This window comes from Hesperophylax consimilis, chromosome 7 (genome assembly GCF_061612785.1).
Source record: "Hesperophylax consimilis isolate HC1 chromosome 7, BYU_Hcon_1.0, whole genome shotgun sequence".
In the NCBI taxonomy this organism is placed as follows: Eukaryota; Metazoa; Arthropoda; class Insecta; order Trichoptera; family Limnephilidae; genus Hesperophylax; species Hesperophylax consimilis.
The window spans coordinates 12,997,841-13,018,478 of record NC_142842.1 but is presented as its reverse complement, the minus strand read 5'-3'; the positions used below and the strand labels follow the sequence as shown (position 1 = coordinate 13,018,478).

At 38.3% G+C, this 20,638-nt stretch overlaps 1 protein-coding gene across 2 annotated transcripts in view; it reads left to right on the top strand.

The window, feature by feature from the left end:
- Positions 1-20,638, top strand: part of poe (E3 ubiquitin-protein ligase-like protein poe) — a 133,893-nt gene that overhangs the window by 35,660 nt on the left and 77,595 nt on the right. For both annotated transcript variants that reach the window (XM_089633226.1, XM_089633227.1), the window contains exons 24-39: positions 546-761; positions 5,406-5,567; positions 5,889-6,031; positions 7,556-7,711; positions 8,518-8,564; positions 12,165-12,297; positions 13,353-13,538; positions 13,631-13,904; positions 14,793-15,007; positions 15,413-15,591; positions 17,334-17,546; positions 17,655-17,819; positions 18,438-18,632; positions 18,791-18,975; positions 19,218-19,379; positions 19,755-19,887. In XM_089633226.1, coding sequence (XP_089489352.1) covers positions 546-761; positions 5,406-5,567; positions 5,889-6,031; positions 7,556-7,711; positions 8,518-8,564; positions 12,165-12,297; positions 13,353-13,538; positions 13,631-13,904; positions 14,793-15,007; positions 15,413-15,591; positions 17,334-17,546; positions 17,655-17,819; positions 18,438-18,632; positions 18,791-18,975; positions 19,218-19,379; positions 19,755-19,887 — 2,764 coding nt within the window. The remainder of the gene's footprint in view (positions 1-545; positions 762-5,405; positions 5,568-5,888; positions 6,032-7,555; positions 7,712-8,517; positions 8,565-12,164; positions 12,298-13,352; positions 13,539-13,630; positions 13,905-14,792; positions 15,008-15,412; positions 15,592-17,333; positions 17,547-17,654; positions 17,820-18,437; positions 18,633-18,790; positions 18,976-19,217; positions 19,380-19,754; positions 19,888-20,638) is intronic.

The window sequence follows — 20,638 nt, the reverse complement described above, 5'->3', positions numbered from 1 at the left end:
TAGGGGGTTCATTAGGGTTGTCATTAGATATGTCATTAGATATATCTCCTGGTTTCACAACATGGTTTATCCTTCCTATCAAGTCAATTGTACGATAATGGATTAATTTGGGTAGTTTATATGACTTAAATGATTTACCAGAAGGATAGCAATAATTAATATGTGACTGAAGGAGAGCTGTTGACAAGAGTGAGATCTGGAAAATGATTTGTGCAATGGCTGGTCCTGGAAATAGTGAACAGAACAACTGGCGGTATGCAGCGCTCGGGATGCTTATTATATACAATTGTTTAAAAGCAGAATTTTGGTACTTCGATAAGAGGTTCATCTGATTTCAAAAAACTTGGCAATGCGGGGAACTTCAACTAGTTATAGATAATATCAGTAACTGCATATAAATGCTATTCAACACAACGTAATACAGTCACCTGACTGTAAGGCATTGTTTAGCAGTCTTGGCACCAAATATATTAAAAGTTTGTAATTCTTTAGATTCCCATTTCATGTGTGTTTCTAAAAGTCTCATTTTCTGTTGTTTGTTGCAGTCGGCATTTACCAAAGACGCCATCCCATCGGAGAGCGCCGTCCTGCAGCTGCTGAGCACACACTGCCAGCTGATGAGCGGAGGATCGGCCGTGTCCGCCCTGCTGCTGCTGGCCGCGGAGGCTGTGGCCGTGGTGGGCTCGCGCGTGTCCCAGCTGGCCAAGCCCGAGCACGCCGAGCACAAGGACCGCGCCGTGGCACTCCTGCTGCCGGCCATAGTAAGTCACTTTCCATTAATTTTTCTTGCTTATGTTGAATGGAAAGTGGTGGGAGGTATTGACAATTACTAGCACTACTAAGTAAGTCATTTGCAACTAGTTGTTCTTGATTAGGTTGTCTTTACGTGGATATACATTGCTCTAAACAAAGCAAGAACAGCCATTGGACAATTACTTGCTCGAAGTGAGTCACCTTGCCAATACATACCGAGGTCGACTTTCGTAGCATTTCAAAATCACAATTTTTTTTTTATTCTGTCAAGAAAGTGTAGAAAAAAAATGGAGTGTTCTAAGATTGTTTAAATGGAAATAGCAACCCTAAGATGATTCAAAGGTAATACCGGGGGTTTAGGATCACAGGGGCCTAACTACAAAAATGCGTGTTTTGAGTTAAGCATGGTTTCGGCAATGTAAGAATCGTATTTATTAGTGACACAAAGCACTATCTCGTACACAGAGCCGTTTATGAGATACGGTTGGGCGTATCTACAAATTAAATTATACAATTAGAAACACAAAGGCATATTCCCTGTTATACTTTTGTGACATTACCAACAAAATATATTTTTAAGGCCACACGGATCTAAAAGCTGTTATGCCTTTGTGATATTAAACAAATATATTTTTACAAGGGCCACACTGATCTAACAGCTGTTATGCTTCTGTGTGACTTACGGATTTCTATGGTTATTCTACACTACGTTGTTAGGACCGCGCGAAACTTGGTTGATCCACTGTCACTGTAATTTTAATCAGTCGATAAAAATGTTTTCAAGGGGTAGAAAGCTTGTGGAAATGGTGAAGAACGATGCTGCACGTAAACCAAGTAAGTGATAACCAACAATTTTCAATACTTTATTAAATAATAGTGAAAAACATGTGCATATAAAAATTTGGAGGTTAGGTTTTCGCGTGCCCAAATTTATTTTCATACAATATTCATGTTAGTTTTCAATCTCTAACTTCAAGATGCTAGTGTCGCAGAAGAAGGGAGACATAAAGTACTTGCATATGAATTATCGATGCCAGAAGAGCCAGAATGGAAAAGATCGATAATAGTACATCAAAGTAATTGTATAGTTTCTGTTGTGCGTACATTTTACATTCTTCTGTTTTTTTAATGACGTGTTCAACTATGTTGTTATTTTAACAAATTTGTATATCATCAAGTATATTTTAACGCAGGTGATAATATTTCAATCTCTATCTTATAGAACTTCAAGATGTTTGTGTCACAGAAGAATGGAAGCGTAACGTTCCTGCTAATGAATTATCTCTGCCTGAAGAGCCAGAATTCGATAGATCGATTATAGTATATCAAGGTAATTGTATAGTTTCTGTTTTGCGTAAATTTTAAATTGTTTTGTTTTTCAAATATGTTCAACTATGGTGTTATTTTAACAAATTTGTATATCATCAAGTAGATTTTAACGCAGGTGATAATATTTCAATCTCTGTCTCATAGAACTTCAAGATGTTTGTGTCGCAGAAGAAAGGAACGTATCTGCAAATGAATTATCGATGCCAGAAGACCCAGAAGTGGAAAGATCGATAATAGTACATCAAGGTAATTGTATAGTTTCAGGACTTCATTATTGTCTTAAAGATAAAACACTACAGTTGCTGTTGTAACTACTGTTGTAAATTATACACAGTAATAAAAAGTTAGTAGTAATACATATACAATACAATAGTAATTTGCCATTTATGTTTTCAACATTGACTTATATTTTCTTTCAGATATTTCTAGTACAGTGGAATTAATTAATGTTAACGGAGATTTTTCTGCTGCTAATTCAGATGTTGACCCTGAATATTTGTTATCTGACTCTTCGATAGATAATGTTATGTTGCCATCATTAGGAGTGATCAATGACGGATTAGAGAATACTCTGGTGCTAGAAGATTTACCGTGCAGCTCTTCAAATCCACCTGTTGCAGCAGATTCCAACCCGAGGAAACGACGCAAAATAGCGGATCCCAAAGATTGGAAAAATAACAAACGTAGGATCAGAAGACAAAGTGGATTACCGTATATTTCCATGAGGGGTAAAAGCGTCGAGGGGAGAAGTTTGAAGATAAAAGACTGCAGTAAATGTCCCAGATCCTGCAATGATAATTTTTCCGAACCTTTGCGACAAAGTATTTTTACTGAATTTTGGTCTATTGGAGATTTAGAAAAACAGAAGCTATTTTTAAATTCTTTGATTGAATCTGGGGATAAAAAGAGCACAAGAACAGCTCAATTAGTCTCCAGGAGATCAAAAAGCAATGAATATTATTTGATGAACGATTTAGGAGTAAAATTACAAGTTTGTAAGGGATTCTTAATTTCAACATTAGACATTTCTTCAAAATTTTTGCGAAGTGTCCTGTCGGCACGAAATGCCCTTAATTTTATTGCAATTGATAAAAGAGGGCGCCACCCCCCTTCCTCAAAAATACCAGATGAAGCTAAGGAATTCATTAGAAATCATATAAAATCATTTCCTAAGATGCCCTCTCATTATGCCAGGAAAGATTCCAGCAAGGAATACTTGGCAAAAGACCTCAACGTACCGATAATGTACGAACTGTACTCAGATAAGTGCAAGGAGGAGAGCCGTATCCCGGAAAAACTTTGGCTCTATCGTCAAATTTTCAATAACGATTTCAATTTGTCGTTTCATGTGCCACGTAATGACATATGCGATACGTGCTTTAAATATTCGCACATGAACGATGAAGAAAAGCTTCTCCAAAAGGAAGAACAAGATGCCCACATGTTCAGAAAGGATTCAGCCCGACAAAAGAAAAATTCTATCAAAGTACAGGCTTTGGACAATGAATGCCACTTAGCAGAATTTGATTTGCAAGCGGTATGTTATTGCCCGAAGACGAATGCCAAGGCTCTTTTTTACCGTAGAAAGTTGGCGGTATACAACTTAACCGTCTATAATATTGATAAAAAAGCATCTTGCTATATGTGGGACGAAGCAACTGCAAGACGGGGTTCTACCGAAATTGCCTCTTGCATTTACCATTATTTACAAAAGTATTCCGATGGCAAGGAGTGGAATTTTTTTTCAGACACATGCGGCGGTCAAAACCGAAATATTAATATGTCAGCAATGTTCATGTATGCGGTAAAAAAATTTGACATCCCAATCATCAACCATATGTTTTTCGAATCCGGCCATTCCCAAATGGAATGTGACTCTGTTCATGCTAGGATAGAAAATAAAACAAAAAAATTAGACATTTTTCATCCAACGGGGTGGTATTCCGCTGTGCAGATGGCCAATCAAAATTACAGTGTTATTGAAATGAATCAAAAAGATTTCATTGATTTTGGCATAATTCAAAAATGTTTAATAAAAAATAAAAAAGTCGATTCACAAGGACAAAACATTAATTGGCTAAAAATAAAATGGTTTCAGTACCGAAAAGATGATCCAGATAGGATTCATTTTAAATATAATTTTGATGAAGAATTCAGAATCCTTCCATGCATTCGAAGAGCTCCTCGGGTACAATTCGTATTGGGAGAGCTTGTACAAAAATATAATTCTCCAATCCCAATTACGGAGGAAAAACTTAAAGATTTGAAGGATTTGTGTACAATGGGAATTATTCGCGAGCAATACCATACTTTTTATAATTCTTTGCTAACTAGCTCTGCCGTGGAAGATGATGATAGTTCATAAATTTTGTATTATTTCTCTGTCAATCAAGATGAATTTAGTCCTTTTTCATGATTGTAAATTATTATTATTGCTCTGTAGTTGAGAAAGAATATTATGAAGAATGCATATTTCTAAAAATGTTTATAAATCAATAAAAAGCATTTTAAAATCTTTGTTTCTGTTGATATTCCTGTGATCTCAAACAACCCATGTAAAGTATTGATGAATATATTAAGGATCACAAAGGCATATCTCAGTCATTTTTTTATAAAAATATTTTTGTACTTATCAAAAGTCTTTAATTTTTGTGTAATATGTATGTTTTGTGTAATATGTATGTTTTAAGTAATATTATTATTAAAATATATATATATTACCTTCACATGTGTTTTATTTTCTGGGTATCATAACATTAAAACTTTCATCTGAAAACAATGTTTTTGTAAATAGGTCCCTGTGATACTTACGTCCCTGGTCAATTATTGCTGAATAGTTAGGAACACACAGGCACATCTCACTCATTTTTAGTAAATATATTTTTTTAATTATCATAGGTCTTAAATAATTACCAAAATATATGTGTTTTAAGGAGTTAGATAATGTATCTATAAATAAAAAAATTTCTTTCACTAAAATGTTAATTATTTTCCGAGTTTCAAAGCATTAAAATCTTTATTTGCGTTTATCTCAAAACCAGGTTTTTGTAGATAGGCCTCTGTGATCCTAAACCCCCGATACATAGTACTATGGTTCAAGTGAATATTTTTCTCATTAAAATCAAATGGTGTTTAGAAATTAGTGTTACTTCCTCAACTCTTCGGGCACCGATGCAAACATTCCCGTGCGCCAGCTGATTCTATTCTGTTTGTAATAACTTTTGAAATTATTCTTAATAAATTTTACCCTTTCCTGACGAACTGTAAACACCATATTAGATTATCTGTTTCAACCTAACCTATCATTATTGATTTAACTCCAGGTGGATGGACGTCTGGAATACCTCCAAGAAGGAGCCTCGACCATCCTGACGACGCTCCTGCCCTCGGTGGAGCAGGCCATCCACGAGGAGGTGCTGAGGAACATGTACCCAGTCATGATCGGAGACCTGACGTCCAACAATGACAAGATTCTACGCGGGATGGTACGCAATCACTTTAATAACTAACTCTAGGTACCTTCTATCCACAAAGAGGTGCTAAGGAACATGTACCCGTCATGATCGGAGATCTGACGTCCAACAACGACAAGATTCAACACGGGATTGAACGTACAGTCTAACTCTCTTAAGAAGTTTTCTAAGGGACCGATTACTAACTTCTTAAGTGGGAAAACTTCTTATGCGGGAACTTCTTAAGCAAGTTTGACTGTAATCACTTAACTCCCATCACGGTCAGAGACCTGACCTGTGATAGTAAAGTGTTGGTTTCTTAGTTAGTACTAATAAATGTTTATTTATTTGTAGGTTAAGTACTGGGAGAAGGTGCTAGAGCGCCCCGCCGGGCGGCTGGCTCTGGAAGCCCTGTTCGGAGAGGGTCAACGGTGCCTTGGGGAAGTCCTGATCGCAGCCCCCACTGCCAGGCAGTCCTACAGCCTGAGGGTCGTGAGGTAACGATACATCTTATGACTTGATAATGAAAACCTGAAATTCTTCATTTGACAATGTTTTTGAATGCGTTTTTAACAATTTTCTATGCTACATTAAAAAAAATTCAAAAGCAATCTGTCTGATAGTTCAGAAAGTGTAGCTAGAAAAGGAGGACGTTTGCACTTTTAGAAATTAAAAGAAATTGATACGTGGGTTTGGGTAGGCATATGTTGAGCTGATATGAATGTGGGGGGTTATTAGCTAAATGGATGCTATAGATAAATAATACTACGTGTGTTGTACCTACTTTGTGAGGCAAGCGGTAGTTGCCGGTAAACACCTCTTATTAAGTGGGTGCATAGTAATTTTGGGGCACATAATAATTTCAATCCATCACAGTGGTCAGCTTTGTTTCCGTATTAGAAACTTTTGGACACCAAACTTTGTCGGTGACAAAGTTTGCCGAGCGCTGCGGTAGACATAAGAAACCCTCCTCAGGGATGGGCATAAGGTGCTTATTCACAAGTGGAACTGATGAAGTAAATCAATGAAAGGCAAGTTCTTCAAATATAACAAATAACCTCTATTTCACATTATAAGTGGATTACATACAGAAAAGGTTTTTAAAAACTTACCCCCATCATCTTAACCCTAACTAACTAACTAATGCTGCGGATGGATGGAGACGCCTTCCTCCAAGGGTCCACGACTGCTTCAGCGCGGGCGACCAGCCCGCCAACTCCATCTCTCGTTCAGTCCCCAGCCAAGGGACTACCAGATCCTCTCCAATTGCCTCCGGTGACCATCCATCCATGTGTTTGCGTTGCCTCCAAGGCGTGCGTGGTAAAGTGGGTAATAGGCGATCTCGCCCCCAAATACGTAACCCATCCGATAAAATTGACAATACTGCCCGTTCCCGATAGTTAACACGCACGAAGCGAGTGAAGATTGCCGCCCTTTTGCGTAGATTACTCCCAAACGGAAACTCACAACCCCCTGTCCATTTTACGCGTTTTACTTTTTCGGGTTTGATTTTAAGTCTCACATTACGCGTATTTTCCCGCGATTCGCACACGAACGCAATAATCAGCGTTTCCCAGGATCGGATGCCTGGATTAAATTAATTATTAGAGCATTTGCTCCGCTCGACTTTTAAAATTCACATGGATTATAAACTTGGCACTTTGACATTCCGACAGAGTCCGAGCCCAACTGGGCCCTGTAGGTAAGTGAAGAACCCCGCAAGAATAATTCATTTCCTCCTATTTTGCGCCGATATATAGCTGTCAAAAAAAACCATTGACAATAATCAAAGTAGCAATCAGTACCTGATTACAATTGTTACGTACATATTAAATATTTTCATAACAAAATGTATAGGTAAATTGAGTTAGTCCATTGTCTATTCTTTGAAAAAGAGTTATGGTCAAATTAAAAGTTTTGAAGAAATTCTTAAATTAAGTATAAACCAGGATGCATAAATCAAATGTAGAGCAAACATTTTACCAGTAAACAATACTAATTGAAGTTGTTTTTTTTGACAGACTGTTCAACAAGCTGTTCTCCTGGTGCGAGGTGGCCACTCCTCAGGTCAGCGTGTGCGTGTCTGTCATGAACCGCGTCGGAGCGGCTGCTCCGTCCTGGCTGGGCCTGCTCGGAGCCTCGGCCAGACCTCGTGAGGAGCCCAGCCCCGATCAACCGTAAGTCTCACTGTTCATCAAGCTGTCCTGGTGCCAGATGGCCACTCCTCGATTATTATCAGGCCATTCATCTGTTGTGACAATGTCCTACCTTGATGGGAAGAATGTCACATTGTGGATCCAGAAGGCATTGCCATTGGCAAGCTTTATGTAGTAAAAAATGATAACTGCACATTATCTTCTAACCATCGCCTCAGGAAGAGATTTTTTCTCCCATGATATGCAAAAGAAATAAAAAATTATCTTCAAGAAACAAACTACTAATTTATAAATCCAGGATAAGGCCTAAACTAACCTATGCAAGCCCTATCTGGCCCACGCTTCCGTGTCTCAAATAAAAAGACTACAAACGTTTCAAAATAAAGCCATTCGCATTGTCCTGGGAGCCCCTAAATGGATGAGGGTTTCTCAACTACACCGGGACTCTGAAGTTCCCCTCCTTAAAGATCATATCTTAAATCTCGTGGAATTCATTTTATGCGGGCCTTTCCACCCATGAAAACGCGTCCATCGACTGCCTCGCACAGTACGATGAAAATATAATAACGACACATAAAAAACCTAAACAAATCCTTCGTAAAGTTTAATCCCCCCATATTGAAGCCATGTTACCTAGTAAAAATATTTTCTAACTCAACCAAAAAAAAAACACCTTTTCCTATAGCCATTATTTAAAATCATGATGAAAGAGAAAGGGGCCTATTTGGCCGGGAGCTCTGTATGCCAATATTTCAAAAGTCAGGAAGAGATTTATTTTCAAAATTAATTTCTAAAAATGTTATATTTAACATTCTCATTTCTTTCAGATCACCAGCGCCGAGGAATGGACAATCTGACACTGCACAACAATCAGGTATGCAAATATCCCTATCATACCTTAAGAAATATATACAGTGGAACCCGCTTAAGAAGTTCCCGTTTAATATGTTTTCCCGTCTAAGAAGTTCAGTTTTTTCAACCCCGAAAAATTCCCATACAAAATACGCCTTTTTTTTCCCGTTTAATATGTTTCCCGCCTTAAAGGATTTCCCGCCTAAAAAGTTCCAAAATATAATCCCCCAACAAAATAATTACCCTTTTAAAAAGTTTTACAGCACAAAATATAATAAGGAAGTTGAGTGAAAAATATTTTGACTTATAAAAAATATGTTCATGTAGATAAAAAAATATCGATTCTAAAAATATAAATATATTTCTATATTATTATTCTTAGAATTAGTTAAACGTTCTTGAAAAAGCATTCAATAGCAATAGACTGTAGACGCTCCACGATTGGTCGAAAGAATTCTGACGTCACATGTGTCGTGACTTGTACGTTCAACGGATCACCTATGGTGCATCTCTTTCTATTACATGAGAGATGGTCGGTTTAGATGAGAGAGGTGTATAGGCCAAAGGTTTATTTGGGTTTGTCAAATATATGTACGTATTTGTTGTTATTATTATATGAAATGGATTTCTAAAGATACATATTCGTATAGTGCTTTATAATAATATGTTGTTTATTGCATAACTTAGAAGTTTTTATTATTATACATGTCACATAGCATGTGATACACTTCAGGCCGCCGGCCGCCCAGAAAGGTCTCACAGTGAACTGGGCTGTAAACCGTTATTTTACTTTTGGTCTTTACTTTTCTGCGCGGTGGTCCTGAATTAGCGCGTGGAACGTCAACAAGTAGCCACGGCAATACCGTACAGTACCGTACCGGGCGGGAAAAGCAAATATTCTAACTTAAAATATTAATTTAACTATGAAATCTTAATCAATTTTCTTTTTTTTTAAATAACATCAATTCTAATAGACAGTTAACATTGGTAAAAAAATTACTGGAATTCCTTGTTGAAGAATTAAAAATTTTTCCATACAAAATGCTTGAGCGTCGTGGTTTTCACAGTTCTAATGACGTCACACCACACCCCGCCTCTTACCGCTCGGATTCCGCTCGTTTTCCGCTCGTTTTGGCGGGCTTAATAAAATTTAAACTTTGAGAATTAATTTAATTATGAAAACAAACTTTAAAAAAAAAAAAAAAAATACCAGTATTTAAGTTTGAATGCGAACATTGATAAAAAATAAATAAAAAAAATGGACTCAACTTCCTTATTGTCAGGATTTAAAATGCCCAATAAAAATAACCATTTCGTTTTATGCTCCGACATGCGGCTCCTTTGTTGTCATTCTGCCCAATTCTGCCTCTCAATAAAACCCATTTCACCGATTTGAAAAATGACCATTGCCCACTGGGAATAACCAAATGCAAGATACATAATATAAGCATGGGATAGTGAGCTCTAAAATACCCTTCTCTAAAGACCATTATCGCATAACGTTGCTGTGTCAGATGGACGGAACTGTTATTCTGAATGTATGTATCTCCAACTCTCACATAAATCATAATGCGTGCGATAGAGATAGAAGCATAAACAATGTGGATGGTTATCCATTGAAAAGAAAAAGGAGACATCTACTCAAATCGTATTTTTATTTAATTATTTAAATAATGTTGGGGGCCGCGAAATTTCAATTTCCGCGGAAAAATGTCGTCTTATCTCGAATCAATACTTCGTAAATCTGCATCTGAGAGGCCTGTCCATGCCGGTAACGCCGCGCCGCGAAGTTTGCATTTCAATATTATATTATTTCTTCGTGAATCTGCAAATTTAAATATGGCCGTTGCGTTAAGCGCCAATTGTATTTTAATTCGGGGAAATCTCTAAAATACTAATATTTTTTGACTGGTGTAAATTTTGAACACTTTGTAAAATTGACTTAATCTGACACTCTACATTAAATGGGACCTAGCATTAGGACGAAACATTTGACTTTTGTCATCTTTTCCTATCCTTTTTGTCAATATTTTAGACATCTTTCCTTATCATGAAAATGAAAATAAACTTTTAGTTTGGGTTTACGTTTCGTGGTTGGTGGTTGCGCTGTTACATTTCACTTTCATCCCCCTTTTCGTAATAAACATTTTAGTTTTTTTTTTTGGTATTTTAAGTTAGTTTATCTTCTTTACATTTATTTAGTATAAGTAGGCAGTTTTTTTGTTGTCTAAAATCAACTTAAAGTGAACTTTTTGTAGCAAGCAGACGAAACATGTTTTATTTCATCTACCTATTATACAATTACAATATTTATAAATCCTTCGATTGGATGTCAATTTGATACAAAATTAAGAGAAAATTGAAAACCCTCTTAAGATGTTTTCCTGCTTAAGAAGTTTTTTTTTTTGCCGGTCCCTTGGAAAACCTCTTAAGAGGGTTCCACTGTACACTTGAAACTTAAAACTCATCTTTTCAAGAAATCATATCCACAATATGGGCATGTGCGTAGTGTGGTAATGGAAAAGCATGTAAAAAACTATACACAAAAACTTATATTATGAATAAAGAAATAAATTTTTAAAAAGTCTGAAAACTTTCACCTTTACAGTTCGCGAAATTGTAAATAACTAAATGTGAATAACTATTGATAATTTCTAAGTATAAACCTGTGTAAATATATTTAAACCTATTTAATTAGATACAGCCTAGGAGGTCATATTTGTACAGCGCGCCTCAGATGATTTTTAACAAAAACAGCACTATGCAAATTATCCAATTATTATACAATTTGATCCTTGTTTGAAGATTTTGCTGACTCTCCACAAATCGAGTGTTTTATGCTCATTTATTATTGGCATATTTTTATTTCCTTAAAAAGAAAAACAAACGTCGAACACAGGCCTCAGTGGTCGAGGGGTAAGCCTCCCGACTAGTAAGCCGTGGGTTGCGGGTACAAATCCCGGCGTTCGCAAGCAAATTTAATTTGATCAAGTTGTTTTATTTTTTAATTTATTTATTGCTTTAAAATAATAATTATGTAGAATACTTGCGGCTCGTTCCAGAGTGGAAGATACTCTCAATATCGCCCTGGTGTAAGACCACCATTCAGAATTGAAACATGAAACTTGAAATGGCTTTAGCCATCTTTGGTGACCAGATTTGAATAGCCAGTTACTTCCCCAACTCCTTTTACATCTCCTTCCCCTCCCCACTACCTTCAGCTCACAACATACCACAATGATGGGATTCCATGGTCTCATTGGCTTCAGATGGTTGGGAGCAGTTGGGACTCTTGTGCAGTATTCACATTTAAAAAAAACGTTTACTGGTTAAGAACAACAATATTTGCAAAACTCCTAATACCACCATCAAGTTGCTTTCATCAAATGTTACTTGTGCAATGATGGAAGACTGGGCTAACAGGGGAATTATTGAATCCGCGATGCTACTAACCATTATGATCTGCTTTGTTTTGAAACTCTCCGATTCTGTGTTTGATTACTGAAGATAGTACTGGATTACCGGAGGCGAACTCAGACAGCCACTGAATACTGCAGGTGCCTTAATGATTAATAAGATACCACCGTAATTGGTCAATGTTAATAGTGTTTGGTTTCCGCAGAGAGCTGCAGCTGGTCCGGTGGAGGCAGTGACAGCAAGGAGAGCGTCGCCATAGCGCTGCTGTCGGAGACGCCAAATAACAACGATAACGCCACGCTGTTGTCCAACTTGACAAAGCACATGATTCTTCATTGGTAAGTTGATTACTGTGTAATGTGAACAGTAGAACCTCGTTAACTCCTAAGGCCTCGGCATATTCTGTCAGAATGTCTGGAGTATTTCTGCTTTGTAATAAACTCTAAATAAATGTAAAATATCCGGAAACTGAAAACTGTTTTTGAAAGGTGATGAAATAAACATAAATATATTATTGAATTATGAATTAACAAATTTCTAATTTTTAAAAAATTTGTAGGAAAATACTTTTCCTACAAATTTTTTTAGTATCAAATTATGCATTTTTTCGAATTATCAGGGTTTATATTAAAGGAGTTCAACTCTACAGTGAAACGGTCCCTCAGAAATCGAGTCTCAATGCATATCTTTTATATGGGCAAGTGAACTAAATGTTTTGTACTACCAAAAAAGGATAAAAGTCTTGAATATTGGTTATTATTCAACATTTGCGAGCGTGAAAATTACATTTGACGGTAGTCAACTGAAATGTTGTTAGTATACCGAGACCGTTGGCTCCCTAAGTAAGCTTGTCTGTAAGCCAAAAAAATGGCAGCTAAAATTTGGCACAGATATTTCAGTCTTTGCTCAAAGCTGACAGATTTGAACGGTTTTTATTAGTTATTTAGAATATTTTGTGTAATAGTTACCGATCATTGGTCACCTTTGTAAAACGAATACATATAATTTTGACAGGAAAAATTAAAGCATCAGTGTTGACAATGTAGTGTGTTTTTGTTCTTCCAATATTAATTTATTTATCGATGGTCGGTTGATCTTGCTTGGAACATCGGTAAACAATCGTCGACAGCTTAGCTTTTCCTACCAATATTACTTATTATTACCGTTTTTTTTTAATGTAATAATGAGTTTTTTTCTGTATTTAGATAAAGTTTACAATATATAAATATTTTTTTTTATCTCATTTGAGGAAATATACTCCCTACTACTGTTCCATTACAGTTTTAATTTAAGTACATAATGCACATAATATGTTATCTATATTACCCTGCTAGGCCCTCTAATATATTCACAGTCCATAAATGAATTAACAACTTATTGTTGTGTTTATCAGTGACGAGAAGGCAAGCATGTCACTCCTGTCGGCGCTCATCACCCTGGCCCCTGAGGCATTGAAGGCAGATCACACAGGTCTGCCATTGCCACGTCTTCTGCGCGAGGCTGCGCGCCTGGCCGATGCACACTCTGGCCGTGGCCACTGCCAGCTGCTGCCTGCGGCCCTGCGCTGGCTCAACACCTGGTGAGTTGCCAAACTAACATAACGTGAGGCAAGCACTTCTCATAACATAGCCTGTTCATAAAATCAATGACTAATTCATTTTCTTCTTCCAGCGTGCAAACTCTCAGTTCCCCTGGCCAGCTCGACTACCTGGAGATGGGCGGCGGCGATACTCAACTCCGTGCCCAACTAGAGGCTGCCTGCCACCTACTGGCGTACGCAGCCGACGCTCTGCATGCCACGGGGGCCCACGGGACTAGTAGCGGCAGCGGGGCAGAACCTGCCTGCGGAGGCCTGCCTGCCTGGGAGTCGCCCGGCGACCCTGCACCTGACGCCGACTGGGCTGATGACCAACAGGATGAGGACGATACGAGCGCCGATGACTCAGTAAGATTTTTTTTTATAAATAACATATTTAAACTGTAGTGTAAAGTAAACATATAGCTGAGATAATAATCAATTTGTTGATTATATGTATTTGATTTTAGCGTTTCATTATTTATGAATTTATAGTATTTTGTATTTATTACATTACATTTTATTATATTTCCCCACTTGCCACTCGTTGTAGCAAGTAATCTACGACTTCATTTTTAGCACAAAAAAAAATAATTCTTCAATATAAACCCCCGCTAAACTGCTAAAGCAGTTTGTCAGCAGGTTATGTTCACAGTATTATTTTTTTAATGAAAGCACACATCTTTATTTATATATTAATTTAAACGCCCTGATGGGCTTTTACATGATACAAGATTTACTGCATAATACAGTGAAAACTGAAGTTTTTTTAGTATCTAAATAATAGTTACAAAAAACTTGAAAAATTAACAAAATTCATGGTACATATAATTTTCCATTTGAATGTATATAAAATAAGAAAACAGAAATAAGAAAGTAAGAATTTAATTTACCCGTTATGTTATAGTTATAGCTTGAAGAAAAGTTATCATAATTGATAAGGTGGTTTATTATGAGTGATTTTTCACATAAACGGTTCTATACAAATTAATCCAACTACTATTATATTACACTTAACAAAAATTATTTTATCAAGATAAATTTAGATAATGGATACACGAGTGAGCAAGGTGAAAAAATGCAGCTCGTCCAAGTTGAGAGTGGTAAATGCCATTGATTTTAATAGTTGCATTCAGGACAATTTCCGCTAGTGGCTCTAGTGTGTTGTAGGCTATTACATATGTGATTTGGCCAGGAATGACTACATCGTCTTTGAAACACTCTCTGATGATTTTTGACCGTTTTGTTTGGTTCCAGGACGAAGACTCCATGCTCCACCTGAAGCTGTGCACGTTCACAACGACGGCGCGCGAGTTCATGAACCAGCACTGGTATCACTGCCACACATGCAAAATGGTTGACGGTGTGGGCGTATGCACCGTATGTGCGCTCGTCTGCCACCGCCAGCACGATGTCACTTATGCCAAGTATGGGAATTTCTTCTGCGACTGCGGCGCCAAGGAGGACTCAAGGTATAGTGAATTCAAGAATCAGCATTTACCGTGGATGAGTATCCACGGTATCCACCCTTCAAATTTTATATTGTCAAAATGTCACTGATTGGCCATTTGATGCCAACGGATAGAACCTTGTTGCTCTGTTTAAAATTTGTTTAAATTTTATTTTTGAATGTGTAAAACTAAGTTTCACTTTAATTGCAAATAGAACCCTGTTGTTCTAAAAAATAAATATGTAGTATTTTAAATAGAACTGTTTTGCATAAACCTGCAAACTTACATAGAAGTTGCACATAATTTTAGATAATTAACTTGATGCAAAAAGATGATGTCAGATAGAACCTTATTGTTCCAAGGGCACAAGATGTCCCGGATAGCAGTATTCAAACAAGCGGTAATAACATTGTATTTGTTTTCCAGCTGCCAAGCGCTGGTGAAGCGCAGTTCCTCACATTCCTTGTCGCTTTCGCGGCGCGCTGGCGAACAGTCAGAGACGCAGCCGCCACCCTCTCTGCTGCGGCGTCGTCCCTCCAGCCCGCTCCGGGACTCGGGGGAGCCACCGCAGGTCAGGAGGCCTGCATACGCGTCCAATCTTCAAGGTAACGCACTCAAACTGATGTGTACATAGTTTGTGTACACAACCAATGTGTGAAGTGATTAAAAGAGCTTGAGAACTGTAACCAATAGATTTATTTTTTACACAGGCCAAACAAGGGTTCCATTGAATTTTGTTTTAAGCCGCTTGAAAATAATACGTTAGTGTTTATTCACACAGGGCGGTTGAACCGCATGGTTAAGGAACCACGCAGTTTGTCGTGAGCTTACAAAGATCGGCGGCTATTCTGTGGCGCGGATTTTCTGTTCTCCTCGAGTTTAGTTTAAAAACTCTTGGGAAGCGCCCGGTGACTGAATTCTATCATAGCTATTCATATGCCACGAGTCGCTCGGTAACCGTTTGAAAGGCGATCACTCGGCGCAAGCCATTCAGTTTCTTATCGGCATGGTTTATTTTTTTATAATTGTCAAACCTGCGAATGAAGCAGTTACAAACTAAGAGCCTCGAAATGTCATTAATCTATTAATAAAGGTAACCACACTCAGATAACTTTATAAGTTAATCTATTAGTCCTTTGCTAAGTAGATGCACTCACTAGTTGCAAATTTAAAAAAAAAAGTTAACTATGTAGATAAAACAGAACTCTTACAAAACAGAACACACTAAAATGAGTCAGAATAATAAAAGGGTATGAATGAATGTGAATGGAGCAAGGAGTGTATGCTAAGACAGTTGTTTGGTGGTCCATCCTCTCTGCCTACCCCTGCGTAAGGGTTGATGGTAAGTTAGTTATATTAGTTTAAGTTAGGTTAACTAACCCAGGTTGGATTTGGTTACTAGTCTGTTCCTCTTCACTTTTCTTCAATTTTCTGTTTTGTTATGGAACTATATATACAGGTAACCCCCGTTGATTGCGGGAGATCGAATTCCGCAATCAATGGAGGATTTAAAAAAATTATTATTCTAAAAGACGTTTTATTTTAAAAATAAACTTAATAACAATGTCGTACAAAATATAATTCAATATTTATTTATTTTTCCGCTTTTCCAAAAATAATCTAGATTTCCTTGTTTTGCCTTTCCACGTTTATTTTGTAAAATTTTTCTATAACCGTCAAATAATCCATTACAAACACGCTTTACAGCACTCACTCGCTCATAATCTTTTTCATTTTCTTCTAACTGCATGCACTGATTGTGAAGAGAAAGGGGCTTTTTTGATTTTAACACTTATTTTTCGCACGGGAACAGGTGTCGAGACGTCATTTTCTTGTGACACAGTATGGCGGTTCATTTCCTGCATCTCTTCATTAGTTAAGGGTTCGCCGTGTGATTTCTGAATATCATCTACATGAACACCTTCTATTGCTCCGGAATTGGCTATTAGACTAATATCTACAATGATATTTTGAACATTATTTTCGTAATTTATTTGATCACCAATTTCTCTGAACAACCTTTTTCAAACGCCCTTCATGAAGTTGAAGATGAAGGATAACCGATTGACCCAAATGTACAAGGCACCGGCGTACCAGCGTTACATATTTTGTCTCACTCGCGCTCGTGAATTTACGTATAGTGTACATATGCATTATATGAGTGAACGAAAAAGAAAGATAGCTCACTCGTGCAACCACACATTATGAGGATTCCTGGAATGTGGCGAAGCCGGACAAGTGTTGTTTAAAATACCATGTTATAACGAATCCGCACTCACCGGGGTTGCGATGAGCGGGGGTTACCTGTATTATAAACATGCACTGATTGATGTTGTGTTGTTTGCAGCCATCGACGCCTCCGTGTGGGAGTCGGCCGAGTGGACAGCGTGCACATCGGGCTTGCAGAAGTTGCTGGGCGCCTTGCATGGTCCCGTGGTGGCCTCCTGCGAGCGCCACTCACCAGTGGGGCGCCATGCTCGTGCCCGCCGTGGCCTCGCCACGCTGCACGCTGGTGACGTCAAGTTCCACGTCACTGACCAGCTCATGGTGCCTACTCTCGGTAAATTTTATGTCTTTGCGCAATGTTTATTTTCATATTTTAGTGACTTGATTTGGTATTATACTTTGGTTCTTGACTACTGAAGGTAACTTTGTTTGTTTATTTCAGGTTCGCAAGAGGGCGCGTTTGAGAATGTGCGCATGTCGTACACTGGTGAACAAGGACAGGCCATCCGCCAGCTGATCAGCGCACACATGGTCCGCCGTGTCGCCATGTGCTGCATGGCGCTGCCGCACGGCCGGCGACAGCACTTGGCTGTGTCGCATGAAAAAGGTAATTAATTTGTTGAATCGAAAAATGGTTTTTTACATCCCGTGGATTTAAAACTATCAGGGTAGATTGTACATAACTGCAAACGGTTCCATGACAAAACAGAACATTGAAGAAATGTGAAGAAAAATAACACTTAATCTAATTACAATAATGACGTAACATTTGTATAGCGCAGTTCTGTGCGTGTCTATTCTTTTATCACTGCGGAGATGAGAATGGCATTTAGTTTTTTCTGTTTTATGCTGTATATATATGGATAACATGCGCTGGTCTGCATATCTGCACATTATCAGGAGTGCAGTGTAATTCCTGATTGAATTCGTAAATGGCATTCATGTGGGTTTAGGAATATAAAGTTTATTTTTTTTGTTATCAGTTTTATTGCTCCAATTTTCTTCCGCCATCTTTGCAAAACCGACATTTTCCACTTAGTAGTACTTATTCAAATATTTCGAGATAGCGATCCCGCAGCTCTCCCGGTTGTTGAAGCAGACCAACTCCTCGAAGTGAAATTTCTCCATTGAGCGCCAAAATAGTTCTGTGGCTCAGTGGCAGTACGCAAACTTCTATGCTATCTTCGGTTGTTTCCATTATCTCTGTTTTCATCTTATTCCTCAGGCAAGATAACGATCCTGCAGCTATCCCAGCTGCTGAAGCAGGCCGACTCCTCGAAGCGGAAGCTCACCCTGACAAGGCTGACATCTGCGCCCATCCCCTTCACCGTTCTGTCACTGAGCGCCAGCCCTTGGAACGAGGACCTGCTGGCCGTGTGCGGACTAAGGGACTGCCATGTCATCACTTTCACGGGAGGCGGTGAGACAACTTTTTATTTTTCGCTTATCGAACGGACAATTTTTTATTTCGTTACCGTGTAAGTAAACCCGAACGGTGCCACATTCTGAAGGTGAATACAGCACGAGTTGTCATAATTAATTGTGCATGATTTTAAATCTATGTATCTTGTTTCACAGGCTCAGTGTACGAGAGGCTGGTGATGCAGCCAGCTCTGGATCCCGGAAATTTCATCATCCGCAGCATCTGGCTGCCTGGCAACCAGACCCAGCTGGCTCTGGTCACCGCAGATTTCGTCAAGATCTACGACCTGGCTAAGGACTCCTCACTGCCGGAGTACCACTTCCTGGTGCCCAGTGGGAAGGTGAGATCATCCTTTTAACATTGTGCCACGTAATTAGTGTCATGAAGAAGATTAAGTAAAGGACGCTTCAACTCAATGACTCAGTCCACAACTTCTTCTATTTTTTCTATGGAATCAAATCGGTAATATTCTTCAGCAATGAATGAACGAGATTGAGATTGAGCCTCGTTTAAAACAGTTCACAATTTAATATTACTTTCTACAAAATATTGTTAATAATTGTGTTGTTGTTGCATGTCCAGGTTCGCGATTTGACCTTCGTCTCCCAGGAGGCCGGCACCTTCATGCTGTGTATGGGCAGCACTGGTCACATCTACTGGCAGGCCATGAACGAGGACTCGCACGCTGTCAACGGACCCTTCTACATCACCAACACGGTGGAGGTGCTGCACAATGACATCAAGGTACATCCCAGTGGTGGAATGGAGGTTCAAAGGTTCTCTCCTCACACCAAGGAAGAGAGAGAGTGTAGATCTTTTCTATTTCAGTGTTTTCTGTCAACTTAATTATTCTTTATGAGTAATTCAACATTTTTGATGTTATTTGACATTTTGACTTTATTTGACATACAATGTTATTTGACATTATCTGATGTTTTTCGACATTTTTTTTCAGTAACGTGAAAAATGTTGAATAAAAATTTATTGACGTTATAGTGTTATTAACATCTATGATGTTTATTTGACATTTTTGTTGTTTTAAAAGTTATTTGGCATTATTTTTTTATGTTTCTGACATTATTTTTCAATGCAGTCAATTTATTTATAAAATGATTTTAGGATGTTGCCGGTCAAGTGGGAGGAGGAGGGGTGTCTATTTACTATTCCCACACCCTGAAGATGATCTTCTTCTCTTACGCCCAGGGCAAGAGCTTCATGGCCCCGCTAACCTCTGTGGAGGATACACTCAAGAGTAAGTCTTATGATCATGATCGCGCCATCAAGAATAGCAGTGTCCTAGTAGAATGATTGGAACTGAAGGTTATCCACCGCTTACCCGCCCTGGTATGATGGTTACTCCTCCATAGCTCTTGCAAGGACTCTATTTTTTTTTATTTATTGTTAAATAACAACATTTATTATATAACTAATCTGGACCCCTGGAATTAGTTGAATTAACACCAATCTGAATGTAAGGCACTGATACCTGTAGGAAATGTGATGAGGATGAAGGAACTCCAATTCACTTATGGCAACTGTTGGTACCTAGCATTGTTACACTTTATATGTTTCCTTTTGATTTAGGCATCCAAACTATTGTCCACCTACCTAATTCCTACCTCCTTACGCTGACTACAATGTGTGTATAGTTCAGTTGAATTTCAAAAGTCATCCTATCAACCTGTGTTTGATTACGGAGTTCCTTGTCGACCGTGTCGACATTAAAAGCCATTGAGCTTGCGAGTTTGTGGCTGTGACAGTGAATAGTATTTGAACCAGCGCAATTAACAAAAGCGGAAGAAGTAAAAAACGGTAAGTCGCCATTCCGGAATTCCAATCCTTTTCTATCCGCTGTGCGACGGTACCTTGATTCCGTCCCCAAAAGCAGCGATATATTGCTTTGATGGGAAGAAGAGTTATGGGAACAACCAGTGACAACCCTGGTGAACATTAATATTCATCTCTTCTCTAATGGGACTCGAGGCAAATCTGGCAGGCAAAAC